A 26,227-nucleotide genomic window follows, 5' to 3' on the forward strand; every position below is an offset into this window, starting at 1 on the left:
ATGTAACAACAAATGATGTTTTATAATATTTGTTTCTTTCAGTTTATAATATATTTTCATTTTATAAAAGGGTAAGTTAATACTACACGTGTTATATTTAAAAAGTATGTATGTAAAATATTTAGTAAACATTAATAAAGTATACCTAGTATAATTTTTGAATATGTATTTAGTAAAATCTTTTTCTAATTCGGAGACTCTTTAATCTTGCAACTTTCTCGAATCAAAAGTAAAGATTTTGTGTAATGTATTTGATAGTTTGATACATGAATATATCATCTACACTATTAAAAGGGAAGCAGTGGTGAAAAATCGACTTATGCAAGTTGTTTTGGACCTTTTCATTTTTAAATTTTTTTGGTCTTACCCTGTTTAATATAACAAAACGTGACAAACATATTCCACTATATTATATCATATTATTTTTTAACTAACCTGATCATTTTAATCAAATGTTAACAAAATTAATAACTTGAATCACAACTTATCTGTAAACAATACACCATTACAAAACTTGCAACCCTAATATCAATCGTGATATCATCTTATATAAGTATAGATATCAGAAATCTCAGAAACATCATATCTACTCTGTCTCAGGATAATATCAACGATTGATTAACAGAGACAAACTATTACAATTCACCAAGTCGTTCATGCATCTTGATTGATTATGTCAGGGCAAAACACATGCTCTTCTCCTGAAAAAGGTAACCCCCGTGTATTTTGACGATGTGTCCGGAACGATTTTAATGGTGATTGCGAAGAGATGATATGTCTGAGGTTTTGATGAAGACGAAGATCAAAGTTAGACGTTTTGCACGACGAGTTGATTAAGAAAGTGATTTTTCTAAGAGTGCCTCTCAGTTGACGACCGAGGTTTTGTTTGAGGTTCAATTAGTGTTTCAGGGGGTTTTGTGTTTGTCTTCTTGCAAGTCAAAGGACGTTGAGAGATCAATATTTTCTAGAATCTCTATTTCATTATTAATTAAGGTCATGTGAATTGATACGAGAATCACTTCCATTAAAAGTGATCTCAAAGGTACTTTCAGGTTTACAAGGAGACTAAAGTTTCGTAAAGTTTAGCGTGTGGTAATACTTTGGACCAGCGATTACGTCGGCAGGTGAATGAACTCTCATCTAAATCTCAGAGTGAAGGACCGTACTTGGAAAACTCTGCAGACTGCAGCTTTTTTCAACAGATCTCTGGTATTTTCGGTTGCAACTTGATTGGCTCCAAGCAAACATTTGGATATACAGGTTTCATACAGGCTGGGATCAAAGGTGTTTGGATATAGAGATATGAGGTTGTCATTCTTGGACCTTCGGTTTATGGCAGTATGTTTTGTCTTAGTTCCTTTTGTTAATCTCTTGTGTAAGATTGTTGAACCAATTTGTTAGTACCTTTGGTGATGAACGAATGTCAATATGTTATAAATTTCCATTAAGACTGTGGTTTTATCAATTTTAGGATGATGAACGTGGAGCTTAAATACTTGTGTGTGGCTAGGAGAAGTCTGTATTCAGAACATGGTTAACATAGATGGACCTTTTCATTTTCCCTCTCTCTTATCGATGATCAGTTTCTTTATATATGAGAAGGTTATGGTTGGCTGTACTCTTTTCAAAGATTTGTGTTTTGCCTAATATTTGCAATTTGGGTTCATTTTATTGGTTTTGATTTTCTCAAAACTAGACTATGATACTTTAGTTTTGATTTCAAAAGATTATTCATGTTTTTATGTGAAGCAAAGAATTTATATCAAATAATAGTGTTGTAATAATTTAAAAGAAAATCTAAAAGAATATATTATTAGCTCCACTATTTTTGGTATTGATTACAATTTACAAAAGATATTAATTTAAAAAGCTTATACTATATATTAATATCAATAACATTAAAACAGAAACATGTCATGTTGATTATAGTTGGGTCCAATTTTAAAAAAGTTATGATTATTATTTTCTATGCAATTGGACTTAGTTTAAAAAGATTTCATAACTGATTCTAACTATATATACGAAGTCTAACTGCGATCCCTTATTATTCTTTATTATTCATCTAACCATTACGTAAGTTTTATATTTCGGGATAAATCAGTTACTAAAGTGGGTTTTGTATCAAGATTTTTACGTAGCCCAAAGGTATTATTAGGAATTTGTTTTGTGTTAGATTTTGTTATCCGTTTTTTTTAACATCACTTTTTTTCTAAAGAAATATATAGCCCACGAATAACCACAAAATTAAATAGGAAGAATAGGGGGGTATACAATTATTTGTTTGCGGATTGTGCGGATAAGATTTTTGACCAAAACAAAATTGAAAATCTAACGGGTTGGCGGGTCAGCGGAGCCGGTTCGACCCGTAACACATCCTTAACCATGCATATACTGGATCAATTTTAAAATTGCTATTATTTAGTAAAATATAATTTGATTAAGATTTATATGAAATATATAGTTACAAAGAAAATACAAATATAATCAAAAAAAACATATATCAAAAATTAAATTTAAAATAAAAAATATACCCGCCCTTTTATGGGCGGGTCAAAATCTAGCTTGGTGTTATAATTAGCAACTTCCACGCACTTCACATTTTGATGGTGGATTGATAGTGTTCCGGAAATGACTCCGATTGTATTCATATTTTTGTGAATTCATGAGATGAGTAGTAGTCAAGTTACCATTCTTCAAAAATCCCAAGACATTATCGGTTTCATGCTGACGATCAATGTGCGTTTCTTGTGTTATATTTGTTGTAGTGCTCCGGAGAAACTGATTCACATTATTCCTCGCTTGAAGCCACCGGCGGTTCCTTTGTCAAAAAAAAAAACCACCGGTGGTTCAGTTCAAAACTAAAATCATCGACTATGACTGACATGGGCTTTGAGCTGAAATTATTGTTGAGAAGACAACTTTTGATCAAATATATATATATATATATGAATAATATAAATGTATATGTTCATAATTTTTACAATTGTAACTATTAGTGTTTTCAGATCGTGATTTTTTTTCGGAACATAGTTTTCGGATCTTAATCTCTCTTTTCCACTGGTTAAGATTAACTTGCCCTTAGACTTTTTTAAAAAGCACGTGTCACAAACTATAACATACCTGATTTATTCAGAGCAAAAAGAAGAAAAGCATGTGGTATTATTTGATGAGAGCTATTAAGTATTAACTAACAATTACAGAAGGAAAAAATAAATAGAATGATAAGAAGAAGAATTTAGTGCCGATATACAATACATCTCCTGAGAACACAGAGGTATAGGTATTAGGTGTAGGAGTAACACAAACCTAAGCATTTTGGTCATAGGCTAGAAGGAACAAAATTTTGTCTACTAATGCCACTATTCCTAGTCATTTGGGGACACCAATACAACCAGTCTGCAATACATTCTTGGACCATGAAAATGAAACTCCATAATTGCATTTTTCACCTCGCCTTTCCTTGAATCCACTCTTCCTCTAGGTTGCTAGGTTCTTGAGCAGGTGGAATTTTCTTGGGTAATTTGAATTTGCAAAGGGACTTGCTATGGAGCAGCAGTTTTCACTCATACTTTTTCCAAAGGAAGTTTGACTTTCCTTCTGGTAAAAACGAACATTACATTCTGAAATCAGAGAATGATTAATAGCTTCGGTATAACATCATATATAGGCATAATAAGTTAATGACCGTAACCAGAAAACGCAGAAACAATATATCTAAGACAGCATTTTGTTCTCTGTCCTGAGTATTATCATTGTAAGACAATAGCTGATTAGTATTTCTGTGTCTGAAAAAAAAAAGTTACATTATGTGTTTGAAGATCCTTACTGTCAAAGCAGATTGATTGATTCTGGTGATAGACCATATATTAAAACCACTTTATTCCTTTTTGCCCTTTATATCAGGGACACTGCACTCAAAACAACAGAGAACTCCAATTAGTATTTTTAACACATCCAGTCTTTCATCTATGAAAATAACAGAGAAGTTGGTTTCAAACCTCTGGATATGGTCGGTATCAGAAGCCTTGGCCCTTAATCACATCTCTTAGCGTGCTTCATTCATATTTCAAAAAAGCGTCAACACATCAGTCTTAGATACACAAATGAAACTTTCAAGATAATATGTGTACCTGTCGGTGAGCACTGGCAATGTAGGATCTGTTAGCAGTTTCTTCTTGTAATCCTTTAGACCTAGCTTCAACAACGTGTATTATGAACTTGGTTTAGAAACTCTTCTCCCAACTGAGTTAAAACCATGGTTGCTTATGGTGAAGAGAAAGAAGAAACCTTTTTGAACATGTATTCCAAAAGATTTGGCTACAGCCTTGACATGAGCAACTCCACCACTCTGCAGGACACTCATATATCATGCTGTTCATGTAACCACAAATCTAAGGGTGATTAAAAAAATCCTGTAGAAACAGAAAAGGGAAAAGAGTTCACCCTTTCTTGAGAGTGCTAGCTCCTTGATATTCTCCTTAGAAGGAGGCTCAATATCATCAGGCATGACCTTTTAGGTATCCATGAAACTGCAGTTATCATTCTGCAAAATCAATAGAATGAAGCAAAAATTATGAAATGTACTTTTGCATCTGAATCATAAAAGCAACACCCAACATCAAACTGGAATTGTACAGTGATTCAATATCAAACTTCGCCAACATACTTTCCAAGTTGAGATCATAGTGCAAGTTTGTAAGAAAGCTACCAATCAGAAACTAAACTAAAAGTAGATACTTACAAAAAATCAACATCCTCTTTGCCGCTATTCCGTTTTATAATGCTTAAAAGGGAGAAAGTGATGAATATCACAAAATAGACTTTCAAACAAATCTAAAAAAGTTGAATCCCAAAATCAAAAGCAATGAAGTTAGACCTTTTTTATAGATGAATAAACACCGTCTGGAAGAGGAAAAAGAAGCATTGAATGATTGATTGTTTGCTAGTTGTGTGCTGAAGGAGTAATGATGCTTCTTTATGACGATAACTTGATGAATCAGTAACGTTTTTAATGAGACGAATCCAAAACGAACCGGCGCGTACGAAGCTCGGCCTATAGTTTCATCAGGATTTGTATGACGATGAATTCTAGAATCCTAGATGGAAGAAGACGACTAAACGATGACGTCGCAAAGAATAAACCCTTCCCTTTTCAATAGAACTGGACTATTGTTTTATGTAATAACAAAATACCCAGCCCAAATTAAGTTAATGCGAAGCCCATTTTAACATAAAGGAAGGACACGTGGCGTTTTTCTCCCCAAAGGAGGAAAAAAGCCTACTTTATTAGTTAAGACTAGGTGATTTTCCCGTGCTCATGCACGAATATAAATATTTATATAGTAAATACATTATAATATTTTATTTACACTATGATAGTTTATTAATATTTTTTAATTTTTTAAATTATTCTGTTATTTATAGTGTAATCAATATGCATGGTTTGTTTTAAATAACTTTGCGTTATTTTAATTAGATTATAATTTTGGATATATAATATCTCGACTGTTTGGTTATTATTTGGATATATTATATAACATTTACTTTTTACGATTCAACTAAGATATTTTGTTATACAGATTAAAATTTTGATTAATTTTGTTATTTTTATATAGTTTGATTCTTGCCTTAAATTTATATATATATATATATATATATATATATATATATATATATATATATATATATTTGTCGGATTGTGTATAATTTAATATATGTTGTTTTAAAAATTAAATAGTAAAAGTAAACTAAAGTGTTGATCGGTTCAAAATTACATCTTAATTGTAATAGTTGGTTAATATATTTGTAGTATAATTTGAGAATTTCATATTTATTTAGTAAAATGTTGAGAATAAATGATAATATATTACTTTTATTTATTGTTTGACTTTGTATAAAATAATTTGGATTGGTCTAGTTACTCATTTGTGGGTATATTGTGTTATATATTTCCGTTAAATTCAAGTATAACTATTTCTAGTCTTATTCAACTAAATCATATTCATTGTATTCGTTGCATTAGTTTGGTTTTCATATTAGATGTGTATATATATTTATGAATTGACTATTTGTAAATAGCCTATACCTATGTTAATTTTATAGTACTTGGTAATTTGGAATATGATAATTATCACAAATAAAATTATAAAAATATAATGATGATAGGTATGAAATTGCATGAAAATATAATTGATACATTCGAAAAAGGAATATTAGTTCTTTATATTAATATCAAGATTATTTTTCTAAAATTTCCTATTTATGAAATCAAATTATATATAAAAATTATTTTCGGTTTAAGTTTATAAATATTTTCTTTATCATACATGTTATTTGAAAAATATAAAAGGGAACATAAAAAGATTAAATTAAATTTTATTCATTAAAGATATCTTAGTTTATGCTATTTAAATTATTTTGTAATAATATGAGAAATATATTATTTTAAATAAAATGCTTAATACTTTAAAAATATATATTATATTGTGAAGATTATTTTAAAAAGGGAAGATTATATTTTTTTACTTTAAAATTAAGATTATTTTGTGAAATTTCCTTATTATGAATTACACTATATATAAAAGATATTTTCGTTTTTAAATTACTATATTTTCTTTATATATAGGTTATTTGAAGGAAAAAAAGGAAACCTAAATAGAAAAAAAATAAATAAATAAATGTTTAATAATGATAATTAGATATATTTGATTCGTTAATGGTATCATCGTAATTAACCACCGTGAGAGTTAACGTGAGTGCGACACGTAGGAAACTGACTTTTCAAATAATATTATAGAGATCAACTATATATAATTAACAAAAAGTGATATAAAACTGATAATTTTGAAAAATTATAGCTAAACAATATTATAAAATTTGTAAATATATAAGAAATTAATTATTTTACGTTTACTTTTTTATAAATTTTTTAAAATTGTATAAAATTTCGAAAATTTAAAGTAATAAAATTTGTATAGTTATAAAAAATATAATTAAATAATATTTCGAAATTAGCAATGTTCATATTTGAATATTTTTATTTAATGAGGATCTTTGAGTTATTACCATATTCGAATTTTTTTACCAAAAATATAAATCAACATAAATGTAATATATGAGTTATTACTACATAATTAATAAAAATGATATAATAATGATAATTTTGAAAAAGTATAGCTAAACAATATTTATAAAATTTGTAAGTATATAAGAAATTAGTGATTTTAGGTTTATTTTTTTTTATAAATTTTAAAAATTCTATAAAATTTCGGAAATTTAAAGTAATAAAATGTATAGTTATAAAAATATAATTAAATAAGATTTCAAAATTAGTAGTGTTCATATTTGAATATTTTATTTTAATGAGGATCTATGAATTATTACCATATTCTAAAAAGTTTACCAAAAATATAATCAACATAAATGTAATATATGAGTTATTACTATATTCTAAAAAATTTACCAAAAATATAAATTTACATTAAATATAGTTGTCCATGTCATATTTTTCATATGCCATGTCATCAAATTTAGTAGACATGTCATATTTTTTTTGCGAAACTGATTCTGAAGAGGACATGTGGCAAAATCACTTCGCAAATATAGACTAGGAGATTATGTTTTAGCATATACTTGATTTTAAAAATATTTAATTTTTCTATAATATTTGTTTTTTTAATTCTAATTTAACTTTAATATGGTGTAGTTAGTTTCTTTTTGTTTGAATGGTTTATCATTATAGTTTCATTTTTTATTTTAGTTTATTATCGGGCTTGGGCTTTATAAATTGTTGAAAACTTGTAAATCACTTAAGAAATTTATAAACTAAAAAAATCCAAAATTGAAAAACTATTATTAAGATTAGTCTAAAATTGCATTATCTAAATACTGACACTACACTCAAAATAATCAAAGTGAAGAATATCATTTTAATGGAAGTTGTTAATTAAAAATACTCAAATATTTTTTAGATACATAAACATAAATTCAATTAAAACTACTTATTTTTTTTTTATAACTTCTTTGTAAACAACATATCTGATACTTTTTTTGTAAAGTCTAACACCAAATGGAAATTATATCCACACATCCTCACCCGAAGAATGGCTGGCATTTACTACACATACGGAGGAATTTCAACGAAGTAAAGACTTTCTTCCCTAATTTCAAGAACAGACATATTCCAAGAGCGCAAAATACAATGGCGGACAAGCTTGCTCATGGGGCAAGGAATTCACCATCAGCTATGTTATATGTCGATTCGATTCCCCCGATTTGGCTTTCTGAACCGGTGGAATCACGGTAGAGTAATTCATTGTTGTCAAAAAAAAAAAAAAATCTTGTTTTTGATGGAGTAATAAACATCATATAGGTATTAAAACCTTTTAACTGACTCTCTTGCATGTTATAATGGCTGCCTCAATAACATGTAGGTAACTGGATTATTTGAAATTTTCTTCAGTTACATAGTCAATTATGATATTTAATTTGATTTTTATCTATTTAAAAAAAAACGATAGGTGTGATTTTTTACAGAGAAAATACATGACTTTTAGTAATAAGATATAATGTTGGATATTGAAGTATTTGTGTTGATGGTTTAAACTTACAAAATTGGCTGTTTATTTATATAGAGATATGGATATTATACATTATTAGGATTGAGAATTTTAATTAAAATAAAATTATAGATATGGAAAATGATTAAAAATAAAATTAAATAGCGATTAAGATATTTTTGACTAATGAGAAAAAATCTGTATATAAGATTTTTTTTTCGGAAATAAAATATTCAACAGCAAAATGTTCTTACTAACAAGAGAAAAATTTTAATATTAATTTCCTTTTGATTATATAAAATGAAATTTGTTTTTATTAAGATGTTCTTACTAACGTGAAAATTTGTAAATAACATTTTCTAAAAAAATATCCCACAACAAGATATTTCTAAAAAAAACATGAGCATTCTTCTTATATTAAATTCCTTTTGATTTATATAAAAGGAAATTTGTATTTATTAAATTACATTTTAAATTTATAATGCTATATATATTTGTATGAAAATATTGTCTTTGATAATAAGGTAATTTGGAAAAGTATTAAAAAGAAAGTTAAATAAAATATATTAATAATGACATTTTAATAATTAAATTTATTAACTAAAATTATCATTGTAATTAATCATTTTAATAATCAACGTGAAAATAGCACATGTGAATCTGATTTCTCAAATAATATTATAGAGATAATGCTTGTCCAAACATTATGTTACTTTTTTTTTGTAAAGTCCATACTCTCTTCGTTTTTATATAAATGAGTTTAGAAAAATAATTGTTTCAAATTGTATGACATTATAAAATTTTAATGTGAAATTTATTAGTTTTCCATAATATTACTCTTTATATTTTGTAGGCTATTTTATTGATTAAATTATGATTAAGTATATAGTTAATAATGTTTTTATTTTTAAAATGTATAAAGCTGAATATTTTTAATTTATAAGCAAATTTAAAATGTCAAAATGGAGGGAGTATTAAATTGCTCAAAACAGTACCAGTTTCAAATCTAACTACTTTCACAGTTCAAGAGCATCTTCAAGAAATCGGGAACACTATGAACATGTTTCTACACAAAACAATCGAACATAACTTAGTTAAATGGTCAAAGAACCGAGCTATGACGTTGGGATGCGTACACCGAGCTTGACGACAACAACTTCGAAGATCCCATCAGGTCTAAACTTTGGAGAAAACAAGCGAGGATCCACTTGTCCTGGGAGATTAAACGTGATAGAAAAGGGACCAGGTGGGGTGAGCTGCTGCACTTGCATTCTGTATAAGCACCCTGAATCACTTGGAATGGCAATCTCAGGTACTACTCCTTGTATGCATACTCTTCCCTCTCTCTGAATCTCACATTTGATCTTATCTAGTTAAGAGATGAGAAGAAGACAGCATTTAGGGTCACCGTTCTTACAAACAATGGTGGTATTATTGAAAGGACATAAAAAAAAAGAAAATTTGAAAGCTAACCTTGATTTTTGGCCATGCCAGGGAGAGAGACTCTGAAGATGTAAGCAATGTCGCTCACACCAATGTCGACAAGACCAAGGGGTGGCCCAGCACTGCCTTGCTTGGCGGTACCGGTGAAAAAGACATGTGAGATGACTTTCGAGTGAGTGGTGGTGGTCTGATGATTCTCAGGGTTCATGGTGTTGAGTCTGTGCTTTCCACAAGGGACAGAACACAAACCAATCTATTAAGGAAGATAAACAAACAAAAAAATAAACAATCAAACAACCCCAATTTTTCTACCATTCACAAGAAAATATTAAAACTTTCGATGGACCCATCTCTTGAATGATGATGATAAGATGTAGGGATGAGTTAATTGACAATCTAAAGCTCAATTCAGTTTGGGATTGTCCGATTAAACCCTAGAAATAAACGGCGATGAATCTGAGATCTTGATCCGAGTTGAAAAACCCTAAAACGAATTGGGGAAAGATAACATCTAGAAAGAAGATGTAAAAGTCTAATCTCCACTCTAAGTTGAAGCTCTAGGAAATTTCTCGTGGCGAAAACGAAGTCACTCGAGCTTATAAGCAAAAAAAAAAAAGAGGAGATGTTTGTAGGGTACCGACCGTAGCGATCTCCGGTGAGTCTTCGATGATGTTGTTTCGGCCTTGACTATCGTCAGTGGATTTAGTTTAACCGGTGGAGGAGGAAGAAGCCAAATAAATTAGCTGGTTAAAATAACTATTCCATAGAGGTCACGTGTCAAGTACATTGTTGGCCAACCTGGCTAAGCCACCGTGTAACCAAAATATCACACTGTAAAAAATATATATACATATTGAAAATTTAAACAATTTTAACTAACCCAAAAATATCTGATACTAGATGTTTTATTTGCACAAGCAGACATAATTTTCTTATAAAAATTATTAATTTATGTCTTATTGATTCAAAAATTAGTATGATAAATAATTATTATGTTTTAACAAAAAGTTTAAATCAAACATCAATATATATATGTATATGATAAAAAGTTTCATTAAAATATATATGTTTATTATTGTGATAAACTTTTGAAATCACTTATATATTAAAAATATTTTAGAAAATATCTAATAAAAATATTTTTGATTGATTAGTATATATATATATATATATATTATTGTTGTTATCTAGAAATAATATTTTAATTATAAAACATTAAGATATAAAAATATTTTTAATTAAATATTAATAAAGCAAAAATATTTGTTTTAACCATTCAATAGAGGTTATATATATATAAAAGAATTTTAATTTTTTATTAAAATTTTTCTATTTTGATGATTTATCATATTAGTTTATAATCAATTAGCTAATATAACTTATAATCTAATATTATTAATACACAATTCTTTTTAACTATATAATAAACAAAAATACCTAAAACCATGGAAAACATGACAAAATCAACAAAATCACTTTTTGATTGATTAATATTTTTTTTTACTCAGAATCTGATTTTATTAATAATCAAAGTAGTCATTAGACAAAGCATCCCTTAAAAACATCGGGACATAAGAAAAGTAACGAAATGGTGATGAAGAAGGGATGACTTGTTTAGCAAGAATGTCTGCACATATGTTTGCTTTGCGATTCACCCAACAGAATTGAACGTCTTCAAATTTAGTAGCCCATCTTCTAATATCCTTGATCCAGTTGATGACATCAATGTTTATAGTTTCTCCTTTGATCAGCTTCAACACATTGATATTGTCTCCCTCAAAAAGAATTTTGCGATGTCCTTTACTCCAGCAGTTCATCATTGCAAATAACAGAGCTTGTAGTTCTCTTTCCAAAGCCGTTTTAGGATAACGTGTTGTGGCATTTGCTGCTCCTTTGAATATTCCCATGTCATCTCTTATTATCCATCCTGCTTTCGCTCCTCTCTCTGTATTACTAAATGCTCCATCATAGTTGCATTTTGTATATCCAGCTGGTGGACGGATCCATTTGTGTTGCTGTGCTTCCACATTCCTGTTTTGACTCCTTCTGGTATTGTCAGCGTCTAAGAATTGATATTCTTCTAACCATTCTTTTGTATCAAAGTATGCTGCTTGTAGCGTTGTTCGTCAAAGTTTTGGAAGAACATCTTGTTTCTGCATTTCCGTATTCGCCAGAGGATCCACCATGGAAGGTGTCGTAGATGTTCTGGAAGTGTTGGAACTTGTTGTATGAGCGCAGTAAGCTTGTCTTCAAAGGCCATTTGTGGTTGAAGAAGAACATTGTGTGGTAGACCTGAGGCTCTCCATATCCGTTGTGCATAGATACATTCAAAGAACAAATGGTCAGTTGTTTCCTCTTGAAAACAGTGGGGACATTTGATAGAATTTGTAACATGACGACGCTGTAGATTGCTCCCTAATGGTAAAGAACTAGTGATCATCTTCCATAGAAAATGTTGCAGCTTCGGTGCTGTTGGTAACTTCCATATCATCATTTTGATGCTGAGATTTCCAGGAGGTGGCTCAACTTGATTCTCTGTATCATCATGTGTTGCTAACCAGTACCTTGATTTAACCGAGTAATCACCAGACTTATTAATATTTAATTATAAATTATTCTATGTTTTAATATTTTTATAATAGAAAATATCATTTCCAGATAACAACAATATATCTATATGACAATTATCTTATTTTTCTATTTTTTTAATTTTAGTAATGTACCATATTAACTTATAATCAAATATAAAATATATTCTAATATTATTAATATAATTTTTTTTAATTATATAGTAAGTCAAATACCTAAAATCATGGAAAATATGACGCATAAGCAAATTGATTTCTCAAATAATAGTATAGATTCTTAAGAAGATGTATTTAAATATACACAATACATTAGCACATATATGAAAACGAATGAGAGTACATGTTAAACCCATTTTAAAACTTAGAAATATACTCATTTGAAATATGCCGCATACGAATTACAGTTATTAGAAGGAAATGACATAAAAAATGTGACAAATATTTTTGAAATAAATAATCTCCAACAATGTGTCGACGATGCACATCTTCCCACACAAAATTTTGAAGAATAGAGGATTCACTTTAGACAAGTGCAATCGCAAAGGTATAAAATAATATCCAAACTACGTTTGTGATTTTTTATTCCATAGTCTATTTTACTAGATCAAATGATAGTTGAAGTCAAAAAAATAAATCAAAAACAAAAGCTAATATATAAATTTATCACAACTCTTTATCCCCACTATAAATCAGCAACTATTTAGGAGAATTGACATTTATTATATCTAATAGAGAAAAAGAGTATAAGAGTTTTTTGTTTTTTAATGAAGAATATATTTTTAAAAATGTTTTTTTTAATGGAGTAGTAAACATGAATAATGATAACAATAAAATGGTAAACATAAAATTTTTCCAAAATAAAATATATTTTTCTTATAGCTAATTTACGTTTGTGATTTTTTATTCCATAGTCTATTTTACTAGATCAAATGATAGTTCAAGTCAAAAAAATAAATCAAAAACAAAAGCTAATATATAAATTTATCACAACTCTTTATCCCCACTATAAATCAGCAACAAATTCCATATTCACATTAGAAAATACTATCTCTACGCCCTTCATGTAAAACAATAATTCCATCAAGCGCGAGGGTAAGCACCAGTATTATAAAGAACATGGATAACTCGATCATAAATAACACATATCTCAGCCAATAACCATCTCAAAATACTTGAACTTTATCTTAATTCCATTTTCTAAAAAATATACAATAACAATTATTGTGGATAAAAAAGTTCAACGGAAAGTAAGATATCAAGTTACAAAAATGCCAGCCTTACTCATGAAATAACTTTCTTCAACCCCAAGTAACTTCCATCCTCTAAGGCTCTAACCACCCTGTTGAACTCTTGAATAACTCATATAACAGTCTTTTATTTGACGTTACAATATTCACTGTTTTGCTTTAGCTAATTAAATCAACTTCGTATAAAATTCAAAGAACTCTTAGTGCAGACTAACACTAGCAAACATTAGCAAAACTCAGATTCAATACAGCTTTAAACTAACATCCTGCAGTTCAAAAAATACAAAGAAACTACACAAACTATAGATAATCACCAACTTGTAGTGCATAGTTGCTCAAACTGTTGTAGACTCAACAAAAGCAAGAGCTTAAAAATCTGAATTCGCATAAATTGCAAACACAACTCCCCTCGAAACATAACCTTATACATTGGAAAAGTACTGTATTTGTAAATGAATAATCAAAGTCGATTAAATTTTGGTGTCAGCAAATGATACTTAATTTTAAGACCCACGAACTAATTATTCAAAGCACAAAATATAGGAAACCTCATTTAACAAATCAAAATGTATTTTGATTACCAATAACATTTAACCAAAACACCAAGCTGACCTCACCCAAACTATATACTATACAACTGTATTACACCAGACTCTTAATAAAAACACAACCACCAAAATTTAACTTAAATAAATTATATTGTAGAGACTCAATCTTACTGATGCTCTGTTCTTACAATACATCAGAAGCTTTGGATCCGGTGTCTTGACCAAATGAGCAACCACGTGTCTTCTATCTTGGCTATATATAGCGAAAAGATGAAATTGTCAGAAGAGGTAGAAGACAAATATGGTTGACAATGAGAAGACAAGCGTTTACAAGAACCCATACGCGCCAGTCGAGACGCGTGTGAAGGACCTTCTCTCTCGCATGACTCTGCCGGAGAAGATCGGCCAGATGACTCTGATTGAACGCAGCGTAGCATCTCCCGCCGTCATTACAGATTTCTCCATCGGTATACACAAACCACTATCTCTTTGTTTTGGTCAACGAACAAACTTTCTACTTTTAGGTCTTTTTTTGTCTTAAAATTAATACTGCTTATGGATTATGGTTTACACAGGTAGTGTACTCAACGCGGCCGGAGGGAGTTGGCCCTTTGAAGACGCAAAGTGTTCCGACTGGGCGGATATGATCGACGGTTTCCAGCGATCAACGTTAACGTCGCGTTTGGGAATCCCAATCATCTATGGCATCGATGCCGTTCATGGCAACAATGATGTTTATGGCGCCACCATCTTCCCCCACAACATTGGCCTTGGAGCCACTAGGTCTGATTTGTAAATACAAATAATGGGGTTGACTTAATTAATATGGTTGACTGTTCTCGGATAAGACTCTCCCTCACTGATTTAACGTAACTTAATCTGGTGAAGTTGTGATTATATTGCTTAAATCTCACAATATAGTGATAGCTATTTATGTTAGTGGTAGCTGGAGTATATGTTACTAGCTACTGGTTGTGTTCAAGGTAGATGTATCTACTATATGGCCATGATGTGTTTGGTTACTATTTAGTGCAATGACAACTGTAGAGATGTGTTTGGTTACTATTAGTGCAATGACACCTGTACTTCTTGTGATGCCTCTATAGAGATGCAGATTTGGTGAGAAGAATTGGAGTTGCAACGGCACTTGAAGTAAAAGCGTGCGGTGCTCACTGGGCGTTTGCTCCATGTGTCGCAGTGAGTTCTATATATACTAGCGAGAATATTAAATATATTTTATTGCTTAGTCAATTGAGTGACATGTTGTCCTTAAAGGCCGTGAGAGATCCTAGATGGGGAAGATGCTATGAGAGCTATGGCGAAGTTGCTAAAATTGTTTCTGAGATGACATCAGTTGTTTCGGGTTTACAAGGCGATCCACCCGAACAACACCCCAATGGTTACCCTTTCGTTGCAGGAAGGTATGACTATGGCTTGACTATGTTCAGTGCTCATCACTCACTGAAATTTTTTCATCTGGTGATAGAAAAAAATGTGGTAGCGTGTGCCAAGCACTTTGTTGGAGATGGTGGTACGGACAAAGGCATAAACGAAGGGAACACCATTCTTTCATATGAAATGTATTGCTCAAGGAGTCTCTACCGTTATGGCCTCTTACTCAAGTTGGAACGGAGACAAACTTCACTCCCACTATTTCCTCTTAACAGAAGTTCTCAAACAAAAACTAGGGTTCAAGGTTTACTTGCGTCTGAAGATAATCTAAAATAAGCTATAGGTGTATTCATTGAGTTCGTTTGATATCATTTTTTTCTTCCTTTGGCTTGTCAGGGATATGTAGTTTCAGATTGGGAAGGTTTGGACCGGCTTAGCCCACCGGTTTCAGGCTACAGCAACTGCATCAAAGTCGCTATTAATGCTGGAATCGATATGGTAGTGAATTCTTTATCTTGGATGATTGAAAATAAAAGTTTATTTGAATCAATGTACTTGTCAGGTGATGGTACCTTTCAAGTACGAGGAGTTCATACATGACCTTATAGATTTGGTGGAGTCAGGGGAAGTACCTATAGCTCGCATTGATGATGCAGTTGAAAGAATACTCAGGGTGAAATTTGTAGCTGGTCTCTTCGAATTTCCTCTCACAGATCGCTATTTGCTGCCTACTGTTGGTTGCAAGGTGAGCTATCTTGTACCAAATGCCATTTACACCGAAGTGCTACTATGATTGAGAACTCATCACAAAGTCATTTTTACTGTGTTTTCATGAGGCTAGGAACATAGAGAATTGGCGCGTGAAGCTGTTAGAAAGTCATTAGTTCTGCTGAAGAACGGGAATCATGGACGGTTTCTGCCATTAGACTGCAATGCCGAGAGAATACTCGTGGTTGGAATGCATGCTGATGATCTTGGGTTCCAGTGCGGAGGATGGACAAAGACAATGTATGGCCAAAGTGGAAGGATCACAATCGGTAACTAAAGCTAATTAGTAATAGTATTATATGGTTTGGGAAGTGACTTCAAGTGAATATGTTACATGGTCTTGATATGATATACATTATTGTTTGCAAATATAGGCACAACACTTCTAGATGCCATAAATTCAGCGGTTGGAGACAAAACCGAAGTGATCTATGAGAAAACACCATCAAAGGAAACCTTAACCTTGGCAAAAAGATTCTCTTATGCAATTGTTACTGTGGGAGAACCTCCCTATGCAGAGACCCCAGGGGATAACTCAGAACTAATAATACCCTTCAATGGTAGTGACATTGTAACCGCGGTTGCAGAAAAAATCCCGACTCTAGTGATCTTGTTTTCAGGACGGCCTATGGTTCTAGAGCCGCGGGTTCTTAAGAAAACAGAGGCCCTGGTCGCTGCTTGGTTGCCTGGAAGCGAAGGGCAAGGGATTACTGACATGATTTTTGGAGATTATGACTTCCAAGGGAAGTTACCTGTGAGCTGGTTTAAAACCGTAGACCAGTTGCCGCTAGATATTGATGCAAATGGGTATTTCCCATTGTTTCCTCTTGGTTTTGGTCTTAGTTGAGAGATACTTTGGAGAACTCAAAACTGGTTTCAAGTGATTTTATTGAGGAACGCATGCAAATAAGTGGCATAGTAAAAGGGCACATGTTATCCACTTGTTGTCGTTGTTGTAACTTTTTCCAAAATTTCATGGGATTTTTTCTTAGTTGAAATTGTTTCAAAACTCTGGCTGATATAATAATGCTTCTTTTGTTCGAAAAATTAGTAGAATTATATAGATATAAGGATGTTAAGTTAGAGATTAAGATTAATTAGGACTTACTACTTTGTAATTCAACAATGTACATCAATAGAAGACACGACTTTCTATTTATTACATGGTATAAGAGCACAACAATCTCTGACCTATTTTGGCTTCCGCATTATAATTCAAGTTCTTACAAATCGCCATTGATTCATGTACAATCATGGCTACTGCTTCTTCTACTTTTACATCTATGACGACTACTCTTTCGTTTACTTTGTCTACCCCTGCATCTACTACGTACTACTTTGGATACACCTTCTACATTCCTTCGATAATCCTGGATCATTGATTACACCAGTGATTCTGAAAGGAGACAGCTACTCCGAATGGACAACCAATTTCTAGAACTCTCTTCAAGCCAAGCAGAAGATTAGGTTCGTCGATGGCACAATACGTAAACCATCATCGAAGCCAGACCTTGCTAGCTGGACATCAGATAACTCTATGATAGTTGGTTGGATACATACGATCTTCCTGTTTGTTCCACAGTGAGTCATGTTCCTGATGCATATCAGTTTTAGGAATCTCTCAAACGCCAATTTTCTGTCAAAAATGGCGTGTGGAAACATCTATTCGAGGACGAGACCACAAACTGCAAAATAAACCGGTGAATCTGATCCAGAATTTAGAGTTTTTGTCAGAAGAGTACAATAAAATAACTTTTGTCTTTTATCCGAGAGATTATAGTCATGAACCATGTTCGCCAGTCGCCACGAGCATGGTTCGATAAGTTTAGCACCTTCTTGCTCGAGTTTGGCTTCATCTGCACACATGGTGACCCGTCATTGTTCGTCTATCTACGCGGTGATGATGTAATCTATCTTCTCCTGTATGTAGACGACATGTTACTTACTGGTAACAATGAAACTCTGATTCAGAAGCTAATGGTCACGCTGAATGGAACCTTCCGTATGAAGGATATGGGGCCAGTACACTACTTTCTTGGTATCCAAGTAAAGACTTACGACGAAGGTCTCTTCCTCTGTCAGGAGAAGTACACTAAAGAGCTTCTGGAAACGGCTGGAATGGCGAGTTGTGACTCCACTGCAACTTAATCGAGTCATTGGTCAAGATAAGTTGTTTGATCAAGCTACTTATTTCCAGAGCTTAGCAGGCAAGCTTCAATACCTCACTTTGACCAGACCCGACATACAGTTTGCGGTTAACTATGTTTGCCAGAAGATGCATGCTCCTACAGTTGCCGACTTCAGTAACCTGAGACGTATACTACGCTATCTTAAAGGCACTTCTCATCTTGGCTTGACCATAAACACCAAGACAGGATTTCTGTTATATGGCTTCAGCGACAGTGACTGGGCCGGTTGTCGTGAAACACGACGATCCACTGGGGGTATGTGCACCTTTCTTGGTTCTAACATCATCTCCTGGTCGGCTAAGCGACATCCTACTGTCTCTCGTTCTTCAACAGAAGCCGAGTACGCTTTCCATCACTGCTACAGAGTTAAAGTGGTTAGCTTCTCTTCTTGGTGAAATGGGTATTTCTCTTCCTGACACTCCTCAACTGTTATGTGACAATCTCTCCGCGGTTTACTTGACTGCAAACCCTGCTCTGCACACACGTTCGAAGCATTTTGACACCGATTTTCACTATGTTAGAGAACGTGTGGCACTAGGTGCGTTGGTTGTGAGTCAAGTCCCTGCAGCACAGCAACTAGCAGACATTTTTACCAAGTCCTTGGCTCAACAGCCTTTCTGTCTGTTGCGGGACAAACTTGGTGTTATGGCAGCTCCCACCACAAGTTTAAGGGGGTGTCTAAGCCCAAAGACTTCAGAGGCCTTGGAAGAAGCTAAAGCCCATTCGTCAAGTGTCAAGCCCGCGAAGCCCACTGCATTAAGTGACGACAAAGTCTGGTCTTTGTAACGGCGCCTCCAGCTCAGGTCACGCAGCTCCGTAACAGATTTGATCCGCTCCAGCTGTGTGTTGTCGCGTGCTGAGCTGTGCCCTAATGTCTCTCTATCTATTCTCTATATATTCAGCTTTCTATTCTCATTGTAACCAAGCAGAAATCAATATATAAAACGTTATCTTCTTCACTCTTTGCTCTAAGCTTATCAAGCTTACATCATACACGAATCATACACGAACAGGTGTGTACATGACTTAGGAAAGAGTGGTCAACAGGCTAGAAATCTATCAAGGAGAAATAACATGCTAAGCAATATAAAGTTATTTGGACCTGATTGTTAGGCTAGTGATTGTGTTATGCATAAAATTGATTTGTAGCCCTTCTTGAATACTTGTTCTTTTCTTCTAGTGCAATGTCTTAAGACTTTTTTTTTTTTAAATGTCTTAGACTGTACATACTACCATTCTACCAAATCTGTCACACAACTGATGATTATGATATGACACACTCACATAAGATAAAAGAATCTCATTTCAAAAAGACAAGTTGTTTAGAACTCCCAGATTTTTCCTTGTGTTTGCAAATTTAAAGTGCTTTAAGTGACAAGCTCAACTTAAAGCTCAACATAAAACAAATGGTACGTAGTTCAACCAATCTGAGTAGGCATGTGTAGTGCTGTAATGTTAAGGTTTTGGCGTGTTTATGAACCTAATGTTTTAATTAAGCTAACTAGTGGACTAGTGTAGGTCAATGTTTTTATATAATTTGAGAATAGTTCAATGCTGACGAAAGAAATAAAAAACAATCGAAGCCATGATGATCGCATACGTATGGCGTCATAGCGATAAGGTTCTTGCGTATGTATTAACCTAATGTTTAAATTAAGCTGACTTGTGTGTTTAGGTTAATTTAATCTGTAACGTGCCACTATATGATTGGTTCAAAAGTTTATATTTGTTTCAGAATAGTTCAATAATATAATGATAACGAAATGATAATATAAACTGAAGCCAAAAACAATATAAAAGAAAGACAAATAGGTTAGAAGTAGTTAACTTCTGACAGAAGGAGAAAAAGAAAGAAAGAGTATGGAAGGAAAAGAGGAACCATGCGTTTACAGAAACCCAGACGCGCCAGTGGAGGCGCGTGTTCAAGACCTTCTCTCTCGAATGACTTTGGCGGAGAAGATCGGTCAGATGACTCAGATCGAACGCGCCGTAACTACTCATACCGTCATCACAAATTCCTTCATCGGTATACACACCATTTTGGTCAACGAACAAACTTTGTATCATTTCAATTTTTTTTGAATATGCTAAAGTTTCTTACAATGGATTTGGAGTTACAGGTAGTGTACTGAACGGGGGAGGAAGTTGGCCGTTCGAGGACGCTAGGCCATCGGACTGGGCTGATATGATCGACGGTTACCAAAACGCAGCGTTGGCATCACGTTTGGGAATACCGATAATATACGGCATCGATGCCGTCCACGGCAACAACAACGTTTACGGAGCCACCATCTTCCCCCACAACATTGGCCTAGGAGCCACCAGGTCTGTTCCCCATTCTCATTCTCTTTCATTTTGCACAGTAGTAGTGTTGGTCCAACTAAACCTTAGTACTAGTATTTGAAGAAAATGGTTGTTGAATGTGATAATCGTTGTGGTATTTCGATAGAGACGCAGATTTGATCAGAAGAATTGGGGCTGCAACAGCACTAGAAGTAAGAGCCATGGGTGCTCACTGGGCGTTTGCTCCTTGCGTAGCCGTAAGTTTTTTTTTTTTTTTTTTTTTTGTAGAAAGGGTTTTCATTAATGAGAAGAAACCAAACAGTAGAGATTGAATGAAATAATCGGTAGAAAGGGTTCTCAGCCGTAGGTTCCTTGTCGTCCAAGAAAATTCCTTATGATAATCATTTAGGGTGTTTGATTTACCTTGGTTAAACCAAGACCTCTTTTTTTTTTGTCACTGAACCAAGACCTCTTCGTCCTCTATTTTCTTGTAATAGCTTTAGCTGTGTGATAGGCTATGAGAGATCCAAGATGGGGGAGATCCTATGAGTCTTACAGTGAAGATGCTGACACTATATGTGATCTGACAACGCTTGTCTCGGGCCTTCAAGGAGAGCCACCTAAAGAACACCCTAATGGTTACCCTTTTCTTGCGGGAAGGTATGTACAGGGCTTGATACATATGCATATTTAATAACTTTGATGTCATCACTAGCTCATGGATTTTTCCATATGTGATAGAAACAATGTGGTTGCTTGTGCAAAACACTTCGTTGGAGATGGTGGTACCGAAAATGGCACAAACGAGGGGAACACTATCGTGTCATTCGAAGAATTGGAGAGAGTGCATCTACCTCCGTATCTAAACTGTCTTGCTCAGGGAGTTTCAACTGTTATGGCATCTTACTCCAGCTGGAATGAAAGTAAACTCCACTCTGACTATTTCCTCTTGACAGAGCTTCTCAAACAGAAACTAGGTTTCAAGGTCAACCAAAAGTTTGATTAATTAATGGAATATTATCTGAACAAGCCAGAGGTGTGTATGAACTGAGCTGGTCACCTTTGCTTTGATTACCAGGGATTTGTCATTTCAGACTGGGAAGCTTTGGACCGGCTTAGCGAGCCATTTGGTTCAAATTACCGCCACTGCGTCAAGATCTCAATTAATGCTGGAATAGACATGGTAGACTATTTAAACATTTTCAGAGTAAGGAATGAATGAGCATTAGGTTACTAAATCTATTTTATTGCAGGTGATGGTGCCTTTCAAGTACGAACAGTTCATACATGACCTAACAGATCTGGTGCAGTCAGGGGAAGTTTCCATGGCTCGGATTGATGATGCTGTTGAAAGAATACTCAGAGTGAAGTTTGTAGCTGGTCTTTTCGAACATCCTCTCACGGACCGATCTTTATTGGGTACTGTTGGCTGCAAGGTGAGGTTTCTTGTACATTAGTGTCATTTGATTGGAGGGGATGACTGACTCTGTTTTTTTTCATCATTTTAGGAACATAGAAAATTGGGCCGTGAAGCCGTTAGAAAGTCTTTAGTTCTCCTAAAGAACGGCAAACATGTTGATAAACCGTTTCTGCCATTAGATCGCAATGCCAAAAGAATTTTAGTCACTGGAACACATGCAGACGATCTTGGCTACCAGTGCGGGGGATGGACAAAGGCACATTCTGGTCTAAGCGGAAGGATAACGATTGGTAAATTAAAGCAACAGCTAGTAGTAAATGTTGTTAGAAAATTTAATATGAATGGATCTGTTTTGGTCTGAAAATGTAGGCACAACGCTTTTGGATGCCATCAAAGCAATAGTTGGAGACCAAACAGATGTAATATATGAGAAAAATCCTTCGGAGGAATCTTTAGCCTCGAGCGAAGCCTTCTCTTATGCAATTGTTGCGGTTGGGGAATCGCCATATGCAGAGACTATGGGGGATAATTCAGAACTCACAATACCTTTCAACGGGAGTGATATTGTAACTACAGTTGCAGAGAGAGTCCCAACTCTAATGATCTTGTTCTCAGGACGGCCTATGGTTCTTGAGCCGACGGTTCTTGGAAAGACGGAGGCTGTAGTCTCTGCTTGGCTTCCTGGAAGCGAAGGGCAAGGAATGGCTGATGTCATATTTGGAGATTATGACTTTGAGGGAAAGTTACCAGTGAGCTGGTTCAAACGCGTTGAACAGTTGCCCGTAAACGCTGATTCTGATTTGTATGACCCGTTGTTCCCTCTTGGTTTCGGTCTCATTTCCAGCGGTAATTCAAACCATCTTTAATTTCACTGGCCTGGGTAAACATTGATCCATTATTGAACAATAAATGATTGAATTTGAGTGTGTGTGTAATATCATCAACAACAAGACTCAGAGGAAGGAATTGCTGGGGATCATCAAGGATATTCATGATCTCTCTTATGTGTTTGTTTCAATAGTTTTTTTTCATATTGGTAGAAGAGAAAACGAGGAGGCGGATGCTTTGTCAAAGACCGTTCTCAGAAACTCCATCATGTAATGGACCTATTGGGCCGGATCTTTAATTGGGCTCTTAATATAAGTTTCAGTGACAAAAAAAAAGTGTATGATCATCAACTGATATGAGCGTGTGTGTATTGATATTTTACTAGATTTTGATCCGCACTTTGAAAGGTGCAGATTTTTTTCATTTTCAAATTTCATATACTGTAAATGTATTATTAGCAACTGATATAGAGGCGGAGCCTCGTCCTTGCGCGGAGTTGTTGATTTTATATATATTTTTGACGTATATTGCAAAAGTTTTCACTGCAGTTGATCGAGTATTGTTTAGACTGTGTAGTAGGTGAGTAGAATCGTGGCTATAACTGGATAGTATAAGTAGTAATAGAGATTGAAAAGGAACAATGAGATCTATAATATTAAAACATGATACACTTCAGATTTTTTACTCTAATTGTCCCTACCGGTTTAGCTTTTCCTTCTCTTTTATTAAGGGTGGTTTCGACTTTTCGCGCCGGTTAATTCTTAACCGTTTTGTTGGTTTGAGATTAAACCGCTATTTCCTAATTTAATTCCGGTCGGCGATTGTTTTTTTTTTTAATGCTGGAAATATTAAATAACCTAATATATTCCCTTATTTACTAGATCTTTGTTTCCGGAATTGAAACAAAAAAACTTAGGAAATAACTTATACATAAAATCTTTATAAGTATTTAAAACATTTCGGATCTTTATATATATAAAGTGTAATTGTCCCACATCAAAACTTTGTTAACCTCATCAACAAAAGTAATTACTATAAATATGCATGCTCTTTTGCTTGAGTAAAATCAAACGGGCCTCAGTAAAACCAAAACCTATCTTTTTGATTGGGTTTAAACAATAAAACTTTTTTTATTATTCGACAATTAATCGAATAATAGCGTTTGGTTATGTTGAATCAACCATTTAAATCTTTATTGATTTATTGTGTCGAGTATCTAAACTCGCGGTGACCTCCTTTAGTGTTTTTCTGGCTGCAAAACCGGTCAATCGGCCAATTTTTTAAGTTCAAATAGGAGAAAATTGTCACCATGTGAAAAACATGAACAACTCTCTAAAACATTGAACTTCAAATATATTTTCTGCATTTTGAATAAATTTTTAATATTATAAAAAACATAAACTGACAAATATTTGACACATTTGTATGAAACTTACAAAAAAAAAACGCATCATTCGTTAATGGTAATTTGAACGTTTTAAAACATTAAACCACCTAACAAATTTGCGTGATTTATTGTTCTTTGTTACCTTATTAATATTTTAAAAAAAATAAATAATATAATATAAATCGTGATTAACAAAATTTTATTGACCTAACAAGATTTCGAATATTATATATCCTCAAGATTTTAAGAAATAATTTATGCTGGAGATCTCAATAAACATTAAATATATTTGAGATCTCTATATTTATGAAGTGTAAATGTCCCACATCAAAAGTTTGTGAACCCATTAACAAGAATGATTACTATAAATATATCATGCTATTTTGATTTAGTAAAATCATACGGGCCGTAGTAAACCCAAAACCTATCTTTTTGATTGGTTTTAAACAATTTATTTTTATTACTCTTCGGCAATTAATCTGAGTAATAGAGTTTAGTTATGTTAAAAAAATTTACCGTTTTATTGTGCCGAGTAGCCAAAATTACGGTAGGTTGCTCTTATTAGCGTTTTTCCTACTTCAAAACCGGTTATTAGTCAAGTTTTCGAGTTCAACGAGCAGAATATTGCCACCATGTGAAACACATGAACAACTCTCTACAATGTTGAACTCCAAATGCTTTCCCACATTTGAATAAAAGCTTAAAAGTATACAAAACAAGAATTTACAAATATTTGACTTACTTTTTGAAACTTGAAAAGAAAAAATTTGTGTCATTCATTAAGAGTATTTTAGACATTTAAGAACATAAATCCCTAAATATATTTCCTTATTTTCTTGCTATTTTTTTCCTTAATAATATTTCAAAAATAAAAAATATAATATAAATTAAGGTTAACAAGATGTTATGGATCTAACAAGATTTAAAATATTATATATCTTCGAAATTAGGAAGTAATTTATACATAAATCTCTATAACTTTAACGCAGTAATTATATTTGAAATATATTTATAAAGTGTAAATGTCCTACATCGAAACTTTGTGAAATTCATCAACAAAAATGATTACTATAAATATATCATGTTTTTTTCACTCGAGTAAAATCAAATCAGCTGTAATAAACAAAAAAAAATATTTTTTTGATTGGCTCAAACAACATCCGCGTCTTCACACATTTATATAAAATTTGCAAAGAAAAATATCGGCACTTTCAAAGCACGGAACAAAATCTAGTTTACATTTACAATTACTAACATTTTAGTGGTGAGGAGGATCCACAACGAGCTTGCGGTCGTCTTCAATAACCTCTCTATCTTCATCATCTTTCTAAGTGAATGCAAGCTCTTAACTCCAACTGCAACATTAACCACAAACAAAATATGCAAAACACATTTAAACACTTTCACATTTTGTATTGACTCCTATGAATTTTGTAATTTATTTATTTTGTTTGAATACCAAATTTTTTTAGGCCAAATTGGCTGGAAAACCAAAAATCAAAAGATATTTGCAGAACAATGCAAGAAAAAGATTAATTAGCTGCCCGGTGTAACGAGAGGTGAGTAATTTACGATC

General features: G+C 32.9%; 3 protein-coding genes, 2 long non-coding RNA genes and 1 pseudogene across 11 annotated transcripts; 2 read left to right on the forward strand and 4 right to left on the reverse strand.

Moving 5' to 3' along the window:
* Positions 1–3,194: 3,194 nt before the first annotated feature.
* On the reverse strand, positions 3,195–5,114 carry LOC108837489 (uncharacterized). Of its 6 annotated transcripts, none has more exons than XR_008936406.1 (6): positions 4,877–5,114; positions 4,444–4,543; positions 4,288–4,348; positions 4,131–4,191; positions 3,999–4,053; positions 3,195–3,908 (listed from the first exon to the last, which is right to left on the reverse strand). It is a non-coding gene; the product is annotated as an uncharacterized LOC108837489 (long non-coding RNA). The 6 variants fall into 6 exon arrangements; XR_008936405.1 differs by having other exon boundaries at positions 4,131–4,195; XR_008936403.1 differs by having other exon boundaries at positions 4,288–4,371.
* Positions 5,115–9,475: 4,361 nt separating this feature from the next.
* Positions 9,476–10,802, reverse strand: LOC108835858 (increased DNA methylation 3). 2 transcript variants are annotated; one of them, XM_018609081.2, is made up of 3 exons: positions 10,643–10,802; positions 10,032–10,219; positions 9,476–9,927 (listed from the first exon to the last, which is right to left on the reverse strand). In XM_018609081.2, the coding sequence occupies exons 2-3, from the start codon at positions 10,207–10,209 to the stop codon at positions 9,674–9,676; spliced, it is 432 nt and encodes a 143-aa protein (XP_018464583.1). In that variant the 5' UTR covers positions 10,210–10,219; positions 10,643–10,802; the 3' UTR covers positions 9,476–9,673. The 2 variants fall into 2 exon arrangements, with proteins under 2 accessions (XP_018464583.1, XP_056847285.1); XM_056991305.1 differs by having other exon boundaries at positions 10,032–10,254; positions 10,642–10,706.
* A 719-nt stretch (positions 10,803–11,521) lies between these two features.
* On the reverse strand, positions 11,522–12,320 carry LOC108833951 (uncharacterized). The gene is made up of 2 exons (XM_018607334.1): positions 12,146–12,320; positions 11,522–12,063 (listed from the first exon to the last, which is right to left on the reverse strand). The coding sequence occupies exons 1-2, from the start codon at positions 12,318–12,320 to the stop codon at positions 11,522–11,524; spliced, it is 717 nt and encodes a 238-aa protein (XP_018462836.1).
* Positions 12,321–14,580: 2,260 nt separating this feature from the next.
* On the forward strand, positions 14,581–17,553 carry LOC108833952 (uncharacterized; annotated as a pseudogene).
* A 2,993-nt stretch (positions 17,554–20,546) lies between these two features.
* LOC108833953 (uncharacterized) lies at positions 20,547–23,371 on the forward strand. The gene is made up of 9 exons (XM_056990556.1): positions 20,547–20,759; positions 20,854–21,058; positions 21,183–21,273; positions 21,531–21,676; positions 21,758–22,001; positions 22,095–22,199; positions 22,270–22,452; positions 22,525–22,726; positions 22,806–23,371. The coding sequence occupies exons 1-9, from the start codon at positions 20,594–20,596 to the stop codon at positions 23,300–23,302; spliced, it is 1,839 nt and encodes a 612-aa protein (XP_056846536.1). The 5' UTR covers positions 20,547–20,593; the 3' UTR covers positions 23,303–23,371.
* A 2,379-nt stretch (positions 23,372–25,750) lies between these two features.
* Positions 25,751–26,224, reverse strand: LOC130497558 (uncharacterized). The gene is made up of 2 exons (XR_008936537.1): positions 26,111–26,224; positions 25,751–26,006 (listed from the first exon to the last, which is right to left on the reverse strand). It is a non-coding gene; the product is annotated as an uncharacterized LOC130497558 (long non-coding RNA).
* Between the last annotated feature and the right edge of the window lie 3 nt (positions 26,225–26,227).

The sequence above is a fragment of the Raphanus sativus genome, chromosome 7 (assembly GCF_000801105.2).
Source record: "Raphanus sativus cultivar WK10039 chromosome 7, ASM80110v3, whole genome shotgun sequence".
NCBI classification, from domain to species: domain Eukaryota; kingdom Viridiplantae; phylum Streptophyta; class Magnoliopsida; order Brassicales; family Brassicaceae; genus Raphanus; species Raphanus sativus.

What these genes read in the sequence shown, in the direction of transcription:
- LOC108835858 (XM_018609081.2), bottom strand. Translation starts at nt 10,209, where the DNA reads ATGAACCCTGAGAATCATCAGACCACCACCACTCACTCGAAAGTCATC. An exon ending in TGGCATGGCCAAAAATCAAG is followed by an intron (nt 9,928 to 10,031) that starts GTTAGCTTTCAA and finishes TCTCTTAACTAG; the next exon opens with ATAAGATCAAATGTGAGATT.
- LOC108833951 (XM_018607334.1), bottom strand. Translation starts at nt 12,320, where the DNA reads ATGCACAACGGATATGGAGAGCCTCAGGTCTACCACACAATGTTCTTC. An exon ending in CGGAAATGCAGAAACAAGAT is followed by an intron (nt 12,064 to 12,145) that starts GTTCTTCCAAAA and finishes ATCAATTCTTAG; the next exon opens with ACGCTGACAATACCAGAAGG.
- LOC108833953 (XM_056990556.1), top strand. Translation starts at nt 20,594, where the DNA reads ATGGAAGGAAAAGAGGAACCATGCGTTTACAGAAACCCAGACGCGCCA. An exon ending in CATCACAAATTCCTTCATCG is followed by an intron (nt 20,760 to 20,853) that starts GTATACACACCA and finishes TTGGAGTTACAG; the next exon opens with GTAGTGTACTGAACGGGGGA. An exon ending in AAGCGGAAGGATAACGATTG is followed by an intron (nt 22,727 to 22,805) that starts GTAAATTAAAGC and finishes CTGAAAATGTAG; the next exon opens with GCACAACGCTTTTGGATGCC.